Consider the following 21384-nt stretch of genomic DNA (forward strand, 5'->3'; position numbering starts at 1 on the left):
ACTCTGATTCAACATCTCTTCGTTAGGGAGCTTTTGTTGTAAGGGTGTAGCCAACCTTGTAGACTAGCTATTATTGTTGTCTACTTCCTACGATAGAGAGTTTCCCCCGAAGTCGAATTAGTTGTTGGCTAAGAGGCTAGCCAGGAGTGTTTCCTCTAGGTGATTGATGATCTGAAGGGTGGAAGCATAGTTTAGAGGCTAGCCAGGAGCATTTCCTCAGGGTGATTCATCCCTATGATCTAAAGGGTGGAAGCATAGAGGATCTCTTACCGAAGGTCGCATCATTTCCTTCTCTCAGCTTGCTCTACTTGCACATTTTGTTATGGGTGCCTTTCTCACTCACTCTTCTTGAAGCTACCCCATCAAGCAAACCCAAATGGCCCTTCAAATTTCTCCATTCCAAGCATCGATTTGTTTATGCCAAGTTCCATCAACATGCAATTTAGCAACTGCGGCTATTGAGCAATCAATGTTGGTGACCATCGGTGCTGAGCTTCCAAGAGAGCGTGAAAGGTTTCCGGCTTTCGAAGCTATATTGGGCGAGCCATGGAGTGACATACCCAAATAGCGCTGTTGAAAAAATTTTGTTGGCAATTTTTGTGTTTTCGTTGCGGCTTATCGCTCCCATATGTGAGCATTTTGATGATCTGTGAGCCGTAAAACTTTCATGAACAAAAGCACGAGCTCGCGGCTCTGCATTCTGAGTGTTTGGATCTTTGTCTTGTTGGAGGTTAGGCTCTTTCAGCCTCATCGTTTCGTCTAAGATGAGCTCTTTGTTTGGAAATTCTCTGGAAACTGCTAGCAGACTCTATAACCATGGCTTTGGGAGTCGTTTCCTTTTTTCTCTCGACAGCATCTTCTGATCTATGAGGCGCATCATGATCCTTCCTTTCCCTTCTATTACCATATCTAGTTTGAGCATTTACCGTTGCTAGACTCAAATCGAGATGAACCTCTTCCCAACGTGTGATTGAAAACATAAATAGAAGCAAGGAGAGCTGCACGTGTCTGAGGCTAGTCTATGGAAGTGCAACGATGTGGAAGTCCAGTGGAGAGGGTACAGGACAGACGTGATTTGAGAGAAAAGATCTATGGTACGATAGGGAGGGAAAATGGAGTGGAGAGAGCCACAGGCCTGCCAAAGGAGACCACTCTTCAATTTGACCTCGCATTCCTCTAAGGGCAATGCTCTCGGCACCCTGTGCCTCTTGTTATTATACATGTTCATTCCACGTTGGGGAATGAATCGAGGGAACTCTTTTCAGGAAGGAAAGCACCTCGGAATCCGGTGAGTTTCCACCCCGAATTCGGTGGGTTTCCTCCCCAGAATCCAGCATTTGGCGAGTAGAATCCAGGGAGGCTCACCGGATTCCGCGGTGCTTTCCGCGGCGGCGAAATCCGGCGAGCGGGTGGTGCTCGGTGGACTTTCCTCCGCGGAAAGGGATTACCCCGGGACATACAGAGAAGAGAAACTGAAAGCATCCTTCCACACAATCCTGCAGCTGCAGAGCCCGCTCAGCGTCTTGAATCATGATTCATGTCTTGCTTGTAGCATTATTGCTGCATCTGCAGCATGATTTGCGCAGGCTTTTGATGCATTCTCATATTGCACGGCAGTCCAAATCGAGGTGCTTTCGTCTCCTATAACGAACCCAGCTTTCGGACTATGGGTATTTCGTTCAACCTTGCTCATGCAAGCTTTTGCCCCCTATTTCATCCCTTGGGCGCTTGTCCCTCCCTTGCTTCTTCTGCTGCAGGTTTGTCGATCCATAAGGGAATCCCGACATGCCTGCTTGAAATTTTAGCACATGAAGGTGTTTTGGATACCTCAATGGAAGGTGATTGCTTGCGGACATTCGCCTGCTCCATTCCTGCGTACCTTTCATCAACTGGACCGACCCGGAGTTCCGTGGGATTTTGCCACATATGCTTCTCTTTTGCGGAACTGTGGGAGTGTAAAGGCGTTGTCCGATGGCAAGCGCATTCATGACCACTTCATTAAAACTGGGCTTGATCGAAATGCTTCTCTTAGCAACCTCCTCTTACAGATGTATGGTAAATGCGGAGCTCTGGAGGATGCACATGCCCTGTTTGGTAGAATGCCTCAACGGGATCTTTCCTCTTGGAATTTCATAATAAGAGCATACACTTGGCATGGACAGGCTAGGGAAGCTGTACTGCTGTTTCAAGAGATGCAGAGAGAAGGGACGACTCCCAACAAGCACATTTTTGTTAGTATTCTTCCAGCCTATGCTGGGGAAGCTACTCTATACGAAGGCAGGCAAATGCACGCACATATTGTATGCAGTGGATGCGAGTTTGATATCTTTGTTGGCACTGCACTTGTCAATATGTATGGCAAATGTGGCAGCATCGAAGAGGCACAGAGAACGTTTGACATGATGCCAGAACAAGATGCCATCTCCTGGAATACCATGATTGCTGTGTGTACACAACATGGCCTGGCCGAAGATGCACTGGAACTTTTTAATCGAATGCCATCAGAAGGAATAATGCCAACCAATGTCACAATTGTCAGCGTCCTTGAAGCATGCGCCAGCAAGGGAATCCGAAGTGAAGGCTTGCGAGCTCATGTCAGAGTTTTAGGTGCTGGATTTGAGAAAGAAATCATTGTGGGTACTGCTCTTATGAACATGTATGGCAAATGTGGGATTTTGGGCAATGCACGCAGGATGTTTGATGACTTATATGAACGGGATGTTGTCTTGTGTAACGCCATGATTGCAGCTTACGTGCAGAATGGTGAGAGCAAGTTTGCTCTTCAGCTCTTTGATAGAATGTGGCATGAGGACGTAATGCCAGATAAGTTCACATTTGTCAGCACGCTTTCTGCATGTGCAACTTTAGCAGAAGGCAAGCGAATTCATGCTCTCATCTTGACCAGTAGACATGATTTTGATAGCTTTGTCGGAAATGCCCTTATCAATATGTACGGGAAGTGTGGCAAGTTGGAGGATTCATGGAGCATGTTTTGTAAAATACCTGGACGTGATGTTGTCTCATGGAATTCCATGATTGCAGCTTATATCTATCACGGGCATGTTAGGGGTGCTTTCCATCTTTTCAATCAAATGCAGCAGGAAGGATTTATGCCAAACAATATAACCTTTCTCAGCCTCTTTGATATGTGTGCCAGCCAGGCACCCCAAGCCGAAGGCAAGCGATTGCATGCTGGTATTCTTGGCAGTGTACTTGAGTCAGATGTTGCTCTTGGGAATGCCCTTGTGAATATGTATGCTAAGTGGGGCAGCCTAGAGGATGCTGTAAGGATATTTGACAAAATGCCAACATGGGACAAGGCCTCCTTCTTGAACATACTTTCTGCATGTACCAGCAAGGCAGCCCTAGGTGAAGGCAAGCGAATTCATGCTCATATAATCGCTTTTAAAATTGAGTCTGATCTTGTTGTGGGAACAGCTCTTGTCAACATGTATGGTAAGTGTGGCAGCCCCAAGGATGCTCGGAAGTTGTTTGACAAATTACGAGAGAGAGATGCAGTCTTATGGACTGCCATGATAGCAGCCTATGCTCATAATGGACAAGGTGAAGATGCCCTTCAACTTTTTGAGGAAATGCAGATGAAAGGAGTAGAGACTGACAAAATCACGCTTGTCAGCATCCTTGATGCATGTGCCGGCCAGGCAGCGATAGTTGAAGGCAAGCTGATGCATGACCATATTATTATCAGCGGGTTTGAGTCAGATACTGTTATTGGAACGACTCTTATCAACATGTATGGAAAGAGTGGCAATCTTGAGGATGCTCGCAGTGTGTTTGACAAAATCCCCCAGCAGGATGCAGTCACATGGACAGTCATGATTGCAGCTTATGCCCAGCATGGGCGTGCCATGGATGCCCTCAATCTTTTTCAAAAAATGAGGCAGGAAGGAGTGATGCCTAATGAGGTCACCTTCATTAGCATTCTTTCTGCATGTAGCCATTCTGGTCTGGTTGATGAAGGTCGCAGCTATTTTTGGTCCATGAAGCAAATTCATAGCTTCACACATCTGCTTGATCATTATAATTGCATGGTTGATTTACTGGGAAGGGCAGGACTGCTTGATGAGGCAGAATCCCTAATAAATGAAATGCCACTTCATCCTTCTTCAGTAACTTGGTCAACCTTGCTTGGTGCATGCAGAGACCAGGCTGATGTCAGGCGAGGTGAACGCGCAGCAGGTCATGTGTTAGAACTAGATCCAGACAATGCTTCATCGTATATAATGCTGTTAAATATCTATGCTGCAGCTGACAGGGGTGATGTTGCATCGAAGTTGAACACAATAAAGGAGAAGGGTCTACAGCATTGGCCAGGCTGCATTTCCATTGAGCATGAAGGGACGATGTATGAATTTCTACCAGAGCATGGATTGCACTTTCAGGAGCAGGAAATGGAGGCTTTTGGTACAGAGTTGATGATCTCATGGCAAGAGAGCTATGGTTCTAGGTTTGGTGGTGGATAGTGTGGAGAAGACTCTGCTGTAATTGGGAGAACCTGGCCTTCTACTTCGATATAGACCCCTTTTAATATCTCCCTTTTTGCATAAGACCACAATGTGGGCCTGGTTGTTGCTTTGCAAACTTTCAGGAAGGCTTCACCATATTGTGGCCCCCTCTTACATGGGCAAGCACAGTCACACAAATAGGGATGGTAGAAAGGGGAGTAAATGGCTGGATGAGGATGGGCAGAAATGGGTTGAGAGAGCCTTCTCATGCAAAAAGACTGGCTGAGCTGCACAAATCCATGGGAAAAAATGCCTTGCCATTTATACAACAGTGAGAGCATTATTTCTCTCGAGTTGCTAGCACATTACCGAGTCCAATCCTTGATGGAACTCCTTTCCTACATTGTTGCCATCATATAGATGTCATTGACATCCACCCAATTTATACAACAGTGAGAGCATTATTTCTCTGAGTTGCTAGCACATTACCGAGTCCAATCCTTGATGGAACTCCTTTCCTACATTGTTGCCATCATATAGATGTCATTGACATCCACCCAATGATTCTTTTCCACAATTATCTTTGGCTGAAGAACATAGAAAAGACTGCTTGAATCAAGGCACGAGGTGACTAAATCAACCTGTGACCATGGAGAGAGTGTTTTCTTTTAGGACAACCTTGGTGGAGGGGTGCTTTAGCACGGACTTTTAACTTGGCTAGTGGGATTTTCCATGCCTTTTGGAAATCTTTGTTATCTAAAGATATCTCCTCTTCTTAGAATGGGTGATCTCTCTTTCTCCCCGTCCCTCTTCCCCTCTTTGCTTTTCTCTAAACCCCTCGCCAAATGCCCATAATGTAATTCACTTTAAAATAGCCACTACTGGTGCCTATGGCATTCATGCTCTCTTGTTTGTTTAAGTTCATCCCCAACTTCAGTGCATTAGTCAAACAACTCAGGATTTCTTTTGCTTGTCCAATTCATGGGATGGAAGAATGGTACAAAAGCTGTGAAACATTGTCAGGAAAGTGAGACCATTTTCTACTGAAGATGCTTACATGGAAGGCAGGAGTTAGATGTTAGAAGTAGGCATGCCCAGATGTGAGCCTCGATATGAGAGGATTACCTGTTGTAGATATCGGTTAGGAATAGGGAGACATGCCCCACATCGGGACTGTGTATGTGAGCACCAGGAGAGCAAATTTTGGAGTGGTTGGACCAGCATTGAAAAGGGCCACAAGGAACCTGGTATTGATCCTGATTTGGGGCTGACTCGGTCGGCTGTGAGCAACCTGCCATGCTCCCCTTTTCAAAGTTGGCTGATCTCTCAGGGCCAGGGAAGGGGCAGCGTGCCTCCCCTAGACCTAATGACATGGCTCTTGCTGTATCACTGATCTCCTGCTATCCATGTCTCCTGCCCAATCTGGATCAAGGTCTTGCCCTTGGCATAGGTAATGCCATACTCCAAAGTACCTCAATATACCAGCTGCATAGCTAATGTCCGGTCATGTGTTGCACAAATAAATGAGACTCCCCACCATGAGACTTTTGTACATAGACTCAGCCACCAATGTAGAAGAGTCTTCCCGCGAGAGGTTCGCATTAACCTCCATGAGGGTGCCCACTATATTGCATTTAGACGTTTTGTATGCCTTTGGAATCTCTCCAACGTACTTACGTTGTGAGATGAAGACGTGATCTAGCTTTTGCCAAACCTCATTTCACAAACAAAAAAGCATAAGCCCAAGGTTTGCCATCTCAAACATCTACATCATCTTGAAGAACTTATCTTCATGACTTTCTGACAAGGTCGTCCACATAAAGAACAATCACCATATAGTTGCCTTGCTCAACAAAAACATATAAATTAGCATCCGAGGGATTCTGATAAAACCAGTAATCGCAAAGAAAGTGTCAATCCACTAGTACCATCCACATGGGGCGTTTTAGCCCAATAGGTGCCCCATCATATGAAAGATGGGAAATTCTTATTTAGTTGTGGAGAAAGGAAGAGGGCAAGGCCATGATTAAACTAAGGTATAAAACGTCAATATACTAGCTACATAGCTGATGTCCGGTCATGTGTTGCACAAATAAATGAGACTCCCCACCATGAGACTTTTGTACATAGACTCATCCACCAATGTGGAAGAGTCTTCCCGCGAGAGGTGCACATCAACCTCCATAAGGGTGTCCACTATATTGCATTTAGACATTTTGTATGCCTTTGGAATCTCTTCAATGTACTTACGTTGTGAGATGAAGATGTGATCTAGCTTTTGCCAAACTTCATTTCACAAACAAAAAAGCATAAGCCCAAGGTTTGCCATCTCAAACACCTACATCATCTTGAAGAAATTATCTTCATGACTTTCTGACAAGGTCGTCCACATAAAGAACAATCACCATATAGTTGCCTTGCTCAGCAAAAACATATAAATTAGCATCCGAGGGATTCTGATAAAACCAGTAATCACAAAGCTAGTGTCAATCCACTAGTACCATCCACGTGGGGCGTTTCAGTCCAATAGGTGCCCCATCATATGAAAAATGGGAAATTCCTATTTAGTTGTGGAGAAAGGAAGAGGGCAAGGCCATGATTAAACTAAGGTATAAAGGGGGGAGCAATAAATTAAGAAATAATGGAGGATAGGGGCATTAAAGTGGGAGGGACGTGAGATTGGGGAGGGGGAGGGACCACGCATTAAAGAGGAAAGGACATCCTTTGGGAAGGGGGATGAGGGAGCAGTTATAATACTATTATAAGGAAATGGGCATATAATATTACTTTATAGCTTAGTGGTAGGGCTCATGCATGGGAAAAGGAAGGTTTTGAGTTCTAATCTTTTCTTGAACATTTGGGGAAGCCCCCCTTGGACATAGTCTATGCATTAAATAAATTAAGCCATGGAGAAACTTTAGCTTAATAAATAAATTAAACCATAGAGAAACATAGCTTAATTAGCATAAATAAATTAAGCCATGGATAAACATAGCTTAATTAAGCCTCCATGCATCAAAACTAATTAATTAATGGGTTGGAATGGGAGAGAGTGAATAGGAGAGACTAAAGCACCTTCTTCAGCCTACAAGCTTGTCCTTTTCAACTGAGGATTTCAAAACTTGGTGGCTATCCCACGTGATCCTCTGCCTTGATATGATAAAACATGTGTGCCTCAGGATCTATGGAGCGCTCTCAGGTGGATGAAACCTGTGTGGAAACATAATGAAGAGAGTGCTCATGACATGTACCTCAAGTCAATTAGGTTCCAAGATAGATTAGCTTGGACTCATAAAGAGAATCTTGAGATAGTGCAAAGTGCTTGATTGATATTACTTCAAATGAACCTCCCTTTTATAGGTGAGGGTACTTACATCCATTTGCTTGCTCACATGTGGGATATGTATGTCCTCCATGCCATGTGGCAGCTTGCCCTTTGCTCATACCTTTGCACTACAAGTGCTCATGGCACCACAACTCTCAACACCTCCCCTTGGTGCCATGATCCTTTGGCTACTGCAAGGTGGTCAGATGTGAGTTACAAGATCAAATCCTCCCCTAGGTGCTTTCATAGCTACTCTCAGGTGGTCAGGCTTGATTTACAAAATATAGGCAAGGTTGACAAGGTTTTTGTTTCTCAATACATGTTGTTTCTGTCATACTGCTCATAGCTTGATGACGATGCTGTGTAGTTGACCTGCTGGTTCTTCAATCTGCAATCTTCTTTCTTGTGTAGCTTCATGCATGATGCTTTGTTCTTCCATGTGCCTTGATGCTTTATGTGTGGATGCCATGCTTCGTGCTATGGTCATGCCATGCACTTGTGCTTTTGGCATGCTTTTTGCATTCATGTGTTGCTTTTCCATCTGTTGCAAAGGTCTTACCAATTGATTTCTTTCAATATTGGCAGTGTCTAATTGCATACAATGATTCTGATTTTATAGGCACGTAGAGCTCGAAAAGACGATCACTTTTCCTTTTTGGAGCATGTGCAAATTCTTCCTGGATTGTAAGTTACGCCTTGTTGAAGGTTTTGTGAAGAAGAGGGCCATTGATGATGTGGCACAGGGATTCACATGTTGAATTCCATACTGTGCTTAACAAGAGGCTGTGTGCTTAAAAGGCACTGCTGACTGTGCATGCTGATGTGGTAATCTTTTGACCCCAACTAGGTGAACCCAAGGTTACATTAACTTTACCATGGTCCAACTGAACCTAACCATAAACTTTAACCAAAGTCTTTGAACTCAAGGTTAGCTAAACTCAACCATTGTGTTAACCAAGGTTAGAATCTATCTTCCACATGGCAAGAAACTGACCAAGGCTATGAACCATGGGTTAACATCACCTAACCTTGGTTAGAGCCTATTTGCCACGTGGCCTAATGCTAGAACTTTAGGAGAAAGAAATGCAAGCTTTGCTTCTCTGCAGACGATGGCGTGGATGAATTTCGATGACGGAGTTGAAGCGCGGAGTCGTCGGGGCTGGCTGCTAGCTATCGCGGTTGCTCTTGGAGCTATGTGCATGCGCTAGAGAGCCGTTGGCACATCTTGGAGCTGTGTGGGCTGTGTTGAGCATTGCAGGAGCCGCTGCAACACAGCTGTGCTTAGAGTCAGCCGCTTCTAAGGCTACTGTCGTTTGTTGACGTCCGTGGCACTCAGTGTAGAGCTGGCGAGAGGCTGTGGTATTTAGCAGGAGACATTAAGCATGAAGGAGCTTCGAGGAGCAGGACCGCTTGGAGCGTATGGAGGAGTCGCTTCTGTCTTGTGTAGATATGGAGCGGTTGGTAGCCTGTAGTACGAAGGCGTTGGATCAAAGACGTCTTATCTTTTGCTACAAAGGGGCTCGGCCGTGAGTATTGTTGCTGGAACCCGTGTTTGCTCAAGAGCACTGCTTGTTGAAGAGTGTGTAGGAGCTTGTTGCAGAGCCGGTTCTTCCCTTTGGATGTGGCTTTGGAGACACCGGCTAGCTCGTGTCGTCTTGTTGGTGGACGTTTCTGCAATCACGTGGGCTAGGAGGTCATTTGAAGGCTTGGTGAAGCCGATTGGAGTTTGTTCCCTTGGATAGGCTGCACTTCAGAGGTGGTTGCCTCTCGTTGGTGAGGCTTTGTCTATGCAGGGCTAGCTTGAGTTGTAGAGTCCATATCTTTCTCTCAGACTGAATACCTCTCTCTTAGAAGAGGATATGAGAGCAAAATCTCTCTCTCAATGAAAAGCACACAAAGAACTTTCTCTTTCTCTCTCACAGAAGATTATGAAGGAATTGCTCTCTTTCAGAATGGGAAGACGGAAGTCTCATAAGAATTCTCCTTCTAAAACTAAAACTAACCTAGGAGAACTCATGAGCTCCTAAGACATGCCTACAACTAATCTAGGAATGGAAGCAATCCTAGTGAACTACTAATGAGCTAAACTAGGAGAGCTAAACCTATGCTCTGATACTATGACAAAACATGTGTGCCTCAGGATCTATGGAGCGCTCTAAGGTGGATGAAACCTGTGTGGAAACATAATGAAGAGAGTGCTCATGACATGTACCTCAAGTCAATTAGGTTCCAAGATAGATTAGCTTGGACTCATAAAGAGAATCTTGAGATAGTGCAAAGTGCTTGATTGATATTACTTCAAATGAACCTCCCTTTTATAGGTGAGGGTACTTACATCCATTTGCTTGCTCAAATGTGGGATATGTCCTCCATGCCATGTGGCAGCTTACCCTTTGCTCATACCTTTGCACTACAAGTGCTCATGGCACCACAACTCTCAACATGATATTTCCATTTAGAGAGTCAAACTTGACATCCATCTATAGGAATGACTGCCCTTCTTGCACTACTAAGGCCAAGATAGCACAGATTATGGCTAACCTAGCTGAGGTGGCACTTTTTCCACGAGCTGTGACTTGTCCAATGAGCCATTGGATTTGAAGTTTCCTAAATCATTGGCACCTCCTTAAGAGGGCGCCTTCTATTGCATCATCACCTATGTCATGGTCTTAGATAGCACTAAGTGTGCTTCACTACACACACACACACACAAACATGTGACTGCTAGATGCACACATGCACCTTAGAGCAAGCCCTTCATCAAAAATATCCTAACATACCCCCCCTCAAGGGTTTTCCTCATGCTATGTCAAGGATACATCTAGTCACATAGTTGCACAACATGCCATCTCATGGTGGTTAAGGATAAATCCATGGCTAGGATCTCATGCTAGCAAGGGTGCCCAAGGGTCAAGGTTTACAAAAAATGGTATAGACACCCCCCAAATGGTTATCTCCCTTGCATGTACAGGGATTAATCCTAGGCCTTTGTGTGGACCTAGTTTCTCATGTGTGCAAGAGGTACCATGGAGGAAAAGATATATCACATGGCCTACATCATATGGTGACTAGAGATGATTTAAAAAGACTATAAGGACTAAAACACATAACCATAACATTATTTTTGGAGTACTACTCCAGGCAGAGAAACTCAAAATTGACTACATGACCAAGTGATGGCAAAAGTTCAAAGATGTTGGAATTTCGAAGGTCCAATCTTTATCTTCCTCTACCACAAAATTTGTTTCTTCATTTGTTGATGCTACCACAAAATTTGCTTCTTCATTTTCTGATGGAGTTCTTGCTTCAACCATATTTGCTTTGTCTTTCTTCTTCTCATTACAAAACTTTTAAGAGTGATTGTTTTTGCCACAGTAAGTGCATGGATTGATCATATAGCAATATTTTTCAAGATGATTGGTCTTTCCACAATGCTTTCATGCTTTGTACTTTTGGTTTGATGAGAACTTCACTATAAGTGCTTGAGTTTGATCTTCTACCTTCCTTGAAGTCTTCTTTCTCTCTTCTTCTTGTTTAGTACTGATGATGCTCTCTAGCGTTGGTTGGGGAAGATTCTTCAAAGTAGTCACAACATAGTCAAAATCTTGGGGCATACTCTTCAAGATCATAGCCATTGCATCATCTTTAGTGACTAGAGAGTTGACTGAGGCCCAATCGTGTCATAGGACTCCTCATAGCATTGACATGAGCAGCAACAAAGTCTCCATACATCTTGAGTTCAAAGAACTTAATATTCAAAGTCAATTTAGAGTTATAAGAGGTAGCACCAAATAGCACATCTAACTTATGCAAAGCCTCATAAGGAGATTCCAAATCGGAAATATGCTGCACATAATTGCATAGGCTCTCTCTAGCCTTTTAGCATTTACTGGTGTTGTTGAAGTAGAGTCACTTACCTTCTCCTTTCCACTGGTAGTGGTGGATTCACCCTCTTGTGATGATTGATTCCCTGGCTTGACTAAATCCCACAAATTCTAAGTCATAAGCACAAATTTAATTTTCATTTGCCAAGTATGGAAGCCTTGGCCATTGAATTTGTCTAGTTTAAAGGTAGCCATGAGAGGGTCTTACCTTTATGATTAGGCAGTGTCTGCTCTCTTACAAATGGCTATAAATCTCAACCATACAAGTGCATATTTCAAGCAATGAAATCATAGCATCTAGTCTTTTAGCATTAGAATAATAACATGGCTTTTGCTTCACAAGCTTTGTCGCTTTTCTATTGGCATATCTAGGTGCTTCTTTCTTCTTCTTTTCTTTTGCTTTCACATATGAAGCATTAGAAGAGAAACAAGAGCTAGGAATTTCGAATAAACATAACTAACTAAAAGTTTACAGATGATAAATCATCCTCAACACTCTTTCAAGCTTGCATCAAGCATCCAATCACCAAAACTATAGGTAAAAATAGAGAAAAGTGGAGACCTCGATTAAAACACCCTAAAGTAAATTTGAGGTGGATTTTGAAGCCAACATGAAGCTTGTATACCAGCCCAAAGCCAACAGAAAAAGCACAGGCACAAAATGGTACAATCTCACCTAGGAGAGCTTAAGCAAGCCCGACTAGTTTTTCGATGATTTCTCCTCATCCACTAGAGCATTGGTGCTTAAAATTCATCAACATATTCCTCAAAGGTTGCCCAATAGTAGCAAGGAGGGCTGGGTAAATTTTTTCTCCAATAGGGAGAATTTGACATGAGGTCGCTGGGCAGAGTAAGTGTCGGCATGGGTAGCAGAGAGGATATTTCTCTAATTCCTCTGAGCTAGAGGTGCGTCCTATCAAGGGGAAACTATAGCTGAAAGGGATCATGAAATGTGCAGAAATAAGGGAGAATAGGCTTAAGCAAAAATCGAGGCAAAAGAGGGAAGAAATCTAAAGAAGGGGAGAGACGGGAAGAAGATGATGATGTGGCAACTAGAGGGCTAAAGGTTTTTCTAGAACCAATAGAGCTCTGATACCGCATGTTGGGAAGTGGTGGGAGAGAAGAGATGCATCATGACAAGATTTGAGAACGCAAGAAGAATCCAAAAGTGTGTTCTATTGATTGTGAGAGAGAAGCCTCTCATTTATAGAGTGGGAGAGAGGGTGACCTAGATCATAGGCACCTCTCCTTTATCAAAGGAAATTAGTCCTACATCATAGGGACTTCCTAAATCATTGGCACCTCCTTAACAACGCACTTCTACTACATCATCACTTGTGTCATGGTCCTAGAGAGCAGTAAGTGTGCTTCACTACACACACACACACACACACACAAATCAAACATGTGACTTCTAGATGCACACATGCACCTTAGAGCAAGCCCTTGATCACAAATATCCCAACAGAGAGTGCTAAAAATGCATAAGGTGTGAATAACATAACCCTAAGGGGTTCCATGTATATAACACAATTTCTCTTTATTTTATCAAAGGCCAAATGGTTGACTTTGGTCTTCATTGTTGTATGCAGAACTTTTGAATAAGAGCTCTCTCTTTCTTCTCTTGTTTCTTTTGATGTTCCCTTGTGTTTGCCACTCCACCCCCCTTCATTATCCTCTCCTTTTCCCTCCTCCCCTTTTTTCCTCCATCTCCCCTTCCCCTTTCCTTTCGCGTGGAAACACATTGCAACAATTCGGGAGTCTCAAGATGGCACTTGAGGTTCATGCTTACATTGCTCGCATAAGGAGTAGTAGGAGGAGAGGTTCCCTCGGCATTCCTTCAAGATCCCCATGACATATGAGTCACCACCGGACTACACATTTTTTGTGCCATTTCCGGGGAGTTCAAGATATCCTTTTGTAAGAAACAAGCTTTCTCTCGTTATCCACCCATTGCTCAATGTTCCTAGCTTAACTAGGAGCATTGATTGTGGAGAATAGGTGAAGTGTGAGTAGAAAAGTGAGAGAGTTGAGTGTGGAAAAGAAGCACCTATCTTTTTTTGTATTTCTAGCATTTGAGTGATTGAAGCGTGCTTTTTGCTATTTTTTGGTGTTGAAGCATTGGAATGGGTAGTACAGATGATTGCTAAAGTGTGTGTGTGTGTGTAGCCACATCTCACACAAAACACTAAGAAATGAAGCCACAAGCAAATTTAAAGTGGTTTGAAGTGTGTTGATAGTCACTTTGGGAAAGCAATTTATTTTACACTTTCAAGTTGTTGTTTTTTATTATTTTTTGCTTTGTGTAGGTAGAATAGGTAGAGTAGCATCCTGTATAACCTTCAAACCCTACACAAAACTTAAAAATTTGATGAAATCACCAAAAAATAATCAGTAACAAAGCGTGCCTATGTGTTGTTGTGTTAAGCTTAACATAGCGAGTCTTGAAGTCATTGCGTTGATAACACAATGCCCTGTTGCTTTAATTGTTGTTAGGAATATACCACTGACACCTCACCCACCTCAGCCACTCTCTTCCAATGGCATTAAATAATCTGACAAGCGTCACATCCCAAGTCAACTCGCAGCTTTAGGGTTAATGCAATGATCATCAAGTCGTTGCTATGCTATATCTGACCCACTACTTTAAGGTTCTCATCATGTTAAGAGTCGTTGATGCTATATTGACATCGCTACTTCAAGGAAAATATTGTGACTTTTTAGTCACTCTGCTATAAAGAGTCATTGCATTAAGGAGTCTCATTGCTTTATATTGTTAATGCAATACAGTGACCTACAAGTCGCTGCTTTAAGGTTAGTGCAACGACTCACTACTTTAAGGCCAAAATTGCAAACTGATTGAAATTGATTATAACCAATGTGGGTGACCAACACGTACACCTGACGTCTGGTAGAGTGCTAGGATTTGAACCAGAGCTAGAGCACATTACCTTTAATAATATTCTACCTGTCCCAACAACCACCTCAGTGTCAACTTCTTTTGTGATCTTGACCTCAAGTTCATACTCAGTGCACTATCTAGCCCACATGGACACCTCAAGCTCAGAGGGAACAATGAGCTTTGATGCAAAAGCGATGAAAACTCAAATACTGGGACCTCCATGGCAACTAGCTCCAGTTAGTCATACCTCAATCTCCCACATGATCAACCACAGTATCACGACTTAGGGAATCATTTTCCAACTTTATGCATTAAATAAATTAAGCTATGGAGAAACTTTAGCTTAATAAATAAATTAAACCATAGAGAAACATAGCTTAATTAGCATAAATAAATTAAGCCATGGATAAACATAGCTTAATTAAGCCTCCATGCATCAAAACTAATTAATTAATGGGTTGGAATGGGAGAGAGTGAATAGGAGAGACTAAAGCACCTTCTTCAGCCTACAAGCTTGACCTTTTCAAGTGAGGATTTCAAAACTTGGTGGCTATCCCACATGGACCTCTGCCTTGATATTTCCATTTAGAGAGTCAAACTTGACATCCATCTATAGGAATGATCGCCCTTCTTGCACTGATAAGGCCAAGATAGCACAGATTATGGCTAACCTAGCTAAGGTGACAAAGTTAGGCTGATAGTTCCATTGAATACTTTTTCCACGAGCTGCGACTTGTCCAATGAGCCATTGGATTTGAAGTTGGCTATATAAACCCACTTCATGCTAATGACCTTGCATTTCTATGGGCAATCTAGAAGGTACCAGGTATTGTTCTTGATGCTGGAACCATACTCTGATTGCATAGCTTCCATCCAATTTGGGTCACACCTTATGGGCACATCCACCTGCATTACTTCAGTCATCATTGCATAGTTGACAAAGTGAGCTTGGACCCTTCGTTGCTCCTCTACTCTCTTTGAACGGTGATAGTCAAATGCTGCAAGGTTCTTGCCATCCAAAAGCTGCTTCACCCACTTACTTAATGGTTGTCTTCATGGTTCTTCCAGCTTGTCCTCTTTGTCTTCATCTTCTTTGTCTTCTATTGGCCTCCCATTCGGTTGTGTTTGTTGGGGATGGGATCAAACTGTTGATGGAAGAGTCAGTGAAATCTTCACCAACAACAGCTGATTGAAGGATAACAGGTATAGCTCCCTGATCTAAGATAGTTGGTAAGCCAAGGAACTGAAGCATGCCCTACGTTTTGAACTAGTTTTCATGCCAGGTCTTGCTTGCTAGTGCACCATTGGCAATTGCACATTGAGCATAAAGCAGATTTTAGTTTTGTTTTAGAAAAAGCTGAAAGTTATTTGCATCATGCTTTCATGAATGGTCAAAGATTTCAAGCTCTCTAGGGAGAAATCAAGGCTACCTCTCTTTGATCTTAACCTTTTAATCTTTGGTGCTGTTGAGTATGGAATTGGTGTCTCGCCGCTCATATAATAGTATTTTGTAATATTGTGTGATCATCATTATGAGCTAAGAAGCCTTTAATTGTACGATATGTGCAGGATTTTTCAAACGATGGAAAGGTTAAAATCTTCATGTGTCACAATTTTTGGCAAACAAGGAGGCAAGAACATGGCGGCCCATTTGTGAGTTCGTTTCCTCGTCGTCCACTTTGTAGCTCCCATCAATCCAATAGCCAATAAGCAAAGTCAACTTGCCAACCATTGATAGTCCATGTAAGTATGACATTGCAATATTCTTTATTTTTTCTCAACACGTCCAACACTGGATGTGCTCTTTTATATGCTACACCTCCAACACTGGTGGTGATCTTTTTCAAAATGGGGGAAAGGCACGTTCCCCTATGATTATAAATTCATGGAGAGAGTTGTGCCGACTCTCCGGCATACATTATGTTTAGATTTTCTTCTTTTTTGTCCCTTTCCCCTCTCTTCCCATCCTTGTGCACATATTCTAAGGAGCACATTCTTCTCATCCAAACACTTGAGGCCTCCAATCGGTAAGGCTACTCTGTGAACACCACAGAGGTTATAACCCTTTTCCTCTTGAACTTGAGTGTGGCTAGTTGAAGGTTAGTTTATAATTAGTTAAAAGGTTAGGGCCTACATGGCCAATGACCTTTTATAGTCCATCCTTAGTACCAACTAACTATGGCACTGCACCCACCTCACCAACAACCCCTCCTATACTGCAAATAGTACTCCCTTACAAGGCTATGAGGATCCTACTGCAAGATCTAGGAAGGGGCCATGCCATCAACCTTCATAGGAAGGGATACCAGCTCTTCAAGGAGTGACCACTCACAACCTTCATAGGAAGGGATACCAACTCTTCAAGGAGTAACCACTCACAATCTTCAAGCATATTACTAAATTCCTAGGAGAGGGAGATCCAATGTCTCATGTGGAGAAGTTTGATGGTATGACTTGGATAATGTCAACATATTCAGGTTGAGCCTCGATGGTAAGGTAGGCTAGTGGTATAGGGCTCTAAGAGCTAAAGAGAAAGCACTCAAAAATTCATTTATCGTGGGGTTTGGCCCCATCAGTCCTAGGTGGAGTCCCATTAACCAACTATATGAAGTAAAGCAAAAGGAAAATGATTCCTTGCAAGAATATATTGCAAGAATCAAACATTTAAACTCCCACTGCAAGCCTCACGAGAGGATGAGCAATGAGCGATTACTGCCACACTTCCCCACTAGGCTAAGGGATGCAAAGCTTCATGACCATCTTTTCACCTTGAATTCATGACACTTGTGCAACAGCAGCAAGAATATCATGCTCTTAGATGACAACATGAAAGATAAGGTCCAAGTGAAAAAGTCACAGGTGGCTTCATCTGATGTGTCCCACGCTAGAAAATTGTTAGTGTTGGTGAAGCCAAGGAGGCAACTCCACTTGCCAAGGGTGCCAATATAGATGAGGTGGCACTGACAACCTAAGGGGGGATTGACAAGGGAAGGCCCAAGCAATCCTCACCTATTCCCTATAAGAGATAATGTGTGGTGTGGTCTCTACATAGGAAACCATCCAACTAATGGGTGCCCCTGCCTTAAGGCTAGGTTGGTGCTCTATTGTGCTCATTGTTCTAGATGGGAAAACCATGAGACATCTTAGTGTTGATATCCTAACGTTATCCCTTAGACAATGTACGAATAGAGGCATCCCTTGACCTTTCCCACAGCACCAAATCAGTTCAATCAGGGAGGACAGTTGGCCATTCAATGAGCCCCCTGTTCCAACCAAGGGAAATATAGGGCTCAAAACCTCCCATTTCCTCCACCTATCTTAGGCCCTCAACCTCCACCACCTTAGATTACCTCGATGAACCAAGTAATCATTGAGGAGCCACCTAATGAATGGGAGGAACCAAATTACACCCACCCCTATAGCAAGTGACTCCTCGCAATAGAAGAGTCCCCTATACCAGTCCATCCAGATAAGCCATTACATCATGCAATACTAAAAACACATCCTACTACGAGATGCCAGCTAATCAACCAATGGCTTGCTTTAAGTGCCAAGGACCTGAAGTACTACCCCTACAAGGATGATCAACCCTTGTCCACAATAACTACCACTAGCACGAACGCTTCATTGTGTTTGGTGGGCTACGGGGTGGATCATCTTTACAAGGAGTGTCCAATGTGAAGAACCCCAAGAATGGCCATAGATCCTAAGACCATCATTAAGTTGTTGGGTATTGAGAGGGGCTAAGTCTCTTCGATGTCCTTAAATGTTATCACTAGGGTTTAGGCCAGAGCTCTAAGCAAGGAGCTCCATAAATAGGCCAAGATAGATAAAACAGCCGTAGCCCTCCCTACGAATACAAGCCCCATAGGAAAGGATGCCACCAACCAATGGTGCCCACCACATCAATGGTCTAAACCCGTGCCTCTCCAAGTCAAGAGAAAGCACATCGTTGGCTCCCCAAAGGGACTCCCCAAGCTAATGACCAACATTCAGCGAGAGAACTTTGTCATGCGCTTCACTTCCCCCCTTACTTCCCATGCCAAATCTAGTGCAAGCAACTAAACAAAGGAAACCTCGAAGAAGGAGATGTGCAATGAAGCTCAAGAAGCAAAGGAGTCACTCAAGGTGGATCTCTAAATGACTACAAGAAGCCCATGGCTACTATGAAGGTAATTCATATATTTGGATACCCAAGATTTGCCTCATAGCTACGTTGCCCTCCACAGACCCCCCTAAAGGCACAAGGCAATCTTCAACTTCATCAAGCAGTAGGGTAGCAATAGTCCCACAAGAACCTACCTCTAAAATGGAGGTAGTCCCACAAGAACCTATTGCTCGCCCATCAAAGAAAAAAAACCTCTCCAACAAAGCCACAGGTGACCCCCTTATACACTCAAATTCTTATGTTGCAAAGGGAAACTTTGTCAATGGCTATGGTAGTACCACAAGAACTTGCTCCTAAAACGGGGGTAGAGACACAAGAACATGTTGCTTAAGTCTAGCCTCTATTTTTTCTTCTATATCAACATCAAGCAGGGTAGTAGCACAAGAACCTACTCCTAAAAACATAGTGCCACAAGAACCTACTGATGGTCCTACTCTATAGGTACCGGCTTCAAAAAGAAGGCAATCCATTCTATAGTTTCCACTTTAGCAATTCTAACAAGTTGCTGCCAAAATTTTCACAAAAATTGCATAGCGCCCATGTGCTTTCTAGACCACCTTCCCACCTCACCTAATCTATGTCAGACAACTCCTCCCACTCCATGGGGACATCAAGGATCTTCTCTTTTTCAAAGAAATCATGTTTGTCTTTGAGTAGGAGACTTTGAGACAAGAAGCCTCTTCATTCTTCCCACCCTCTAGTTCTCGAACAATCTCTATTCCCCGTCCTTCTAAGATGGAGCAAGCCGACATCCTACCCACTACTAAGCTTGAGAAATCCACTCAACATTCAACATCGTGCCCCCAAAAGAAGCGTCGTCCCACCAATGCTAACACCATCGACAAATACATGAAACATGGCAGGCAAAATCATAAGGTTCTCGCCTCAGTGTAGACTAGCTCCAAAGTGTTCAAGGAGTGGTAATGCACTCACAGTACCGGTGCAGCACCAAAGATTTCAAATTGTGCTACCATAATGCAACCAGCTACAGGTCCTCCAAGATCCAAATGTGGTCTCCTCATCCAGGCCATCGGCCTTCAGTCTATTACAAACCGCTTCCCCTGCCACCTCAATCTCAGACAGGTCACAAACTTCCAATGATGCTACTAAGGCGATCGCCTAGATGCATAGTTCAAGTAGCATTCAAACTTCTAGTAGTGTCCAAGCCATACAAGGTACTGTGCAGAATGGGCCAACATTGCCTGGGCCTAGTTAACTATGATACTAAGATCCACAGGGGTGGAATCCCCATTCATTTGATTGAGAACCCAATGATCACCAAGGATACCAGGCCAATTATGCTCCTAGCCCAAGTCTCGTACACAGAGCATCACAAGTTGATCCTCCCTAACTTGTTGGTGCATCTTTACCAACCCTCGATGAGCAAAGCATTTTTGTACAGAGGTGTTAAATGTTTGTGGCCACTCATAATACATCGAAAACCCTATGTTTTTCATGCCAATCATCCATCGTTTGTAGGAGGATCCAGTGCCTGTCAATGACCATGGTGACACCTCCAAGTCTTGCTCTCTGATGTTGCCTCCAATTCCCACTAGTCCCACCCCTACAAAGCCCTCTCCCTCCCCAAAGAAGAAAAAGGAAGGCCAAACCAACTGCCAAGTATAGGACTCCCAGGTCCAGGAGGAGGCAAAAACAAAAGCACACCAAGAGGCACTACAAAGACAGAAGGCCAAAGTTAGAAAAAAATAGGAAGAAGAGACCCACAAAAAAGAGGCAAAGGTAGCCAAATAACTCAAAGAAAAAGAACAGGTATTGAAGAAACCAGAAATTGAGGAGAACCCCTTGATAGATCTCTCCCACGGTCATGGGCCTAGCTCACCTCCACAACCAACTGAGGGCTAGGCAGAGAATCTCATTGTAGCTAGACTCATATCTAAGAAACAAGTGGAAGCCCAGCAATAATTTTCCCTCACTCAATGTACTTCCATGGACTACTCTTTACCAGAATAAGATGCTTGGGTAATGAAGAACAACCAGGAAGCATCAAAAAAAGAAATGGTATTCATGGAGGCACTAGAGGCCATGGCCCAAACAGCACAAATTATCATGGAGGCACTAGAGGCCATGTAGTGATACCACCGCCAACAACAGCTACTAGGAAAAGCTCAGACCACCCTGCTAGAGAAGGAGAAATCTAACAGAAAGGCATTGAAAGTCGCAAGACTAAAAGTCATCAAAACAATAAAGAAGCTATCAGAAAATCTACAAGTAACAAAGGTAGATGTGGCCACAGAAAGATCCAGGGTAGATTCTATGGCTAAGAAATACAAGGCACTTCCCAATGCCAAGCAGCCCTTGATGATTGAAAGCAGCACAAAATGGTCTAAGCTCACAATCCAGCTTTGGAATCTCAAGTGGCACAATAGGCCACCTAGATTGAGCACCATGATCGGAATATCTCTCCAAGAGCAGCTACAAGCCGTCGAATACACATTTCCACCTTCTCAATAGGACCCTGACAAGCTCCACCAATGGCTCCTATATGCATCAACATGTGCCTCCTCACTTGCCTTCACACCAAGCAAAGTTGAAGACACCTTCAACTATTACTTTAACACCATCTCCACCCACTGTCACCATACCGCACCACATAAATTTTGCACACCCCTTGCTTTCTG

At 43.4% G+C, this 21384-nt stretch overlaps 1 protein-coding gene across 1 annotated transcript; it reads left to right on the forward strand.

Moving 5' to 3' along the window:
• The first annotated feature begins 842 nt into the window (after positions 1–842).
• LOC147905919 (pentatricopeptide repeat-containing protein At5g39350-like) lies at positions 843–5300 on the forward strand. The gene has a single exon (XM_087375484.1). The coding sequence runs from the start codon at positions 1809–1811 to the stop codon at positions 4482–4484; it is 2676 nt and encodes an 891-aa protein (XP_087231610.1). The 5' UTR covers positions 843–1808; the 3' UTR covers positions 4485–5300.
• Positions 5301–21384: the final 16084 nt, after the last annotated feature.

The sequence above is a fragment of the Dipteris shenzhenensis genome, chromosome 1 (genome assembly GCF_047967505.1).
Source record: "Dipteris shenzhenensis isolate YYH24624 ecotype China chromosome 1, Dip_SZ_1.0, whole genome shotgun sequence".
Lineage (NCBI taxonomy): Eukaryota > Viridiplantae > Streptophyta > Polypodiopsida > Gleicheniales > Dipteridaceae > Dipteris > Dipteris shenzhenensis.

Bases quoted from the DNA above. Each gene is read 5' to 3' on its own strand.
- LOC147905919 (XM_087375484.1), top strand. From the start codon at position 1,809: ATGAAGGTGTTTTGGATACCTCAATGGAAGGTGATTGCTTGCGGACAT.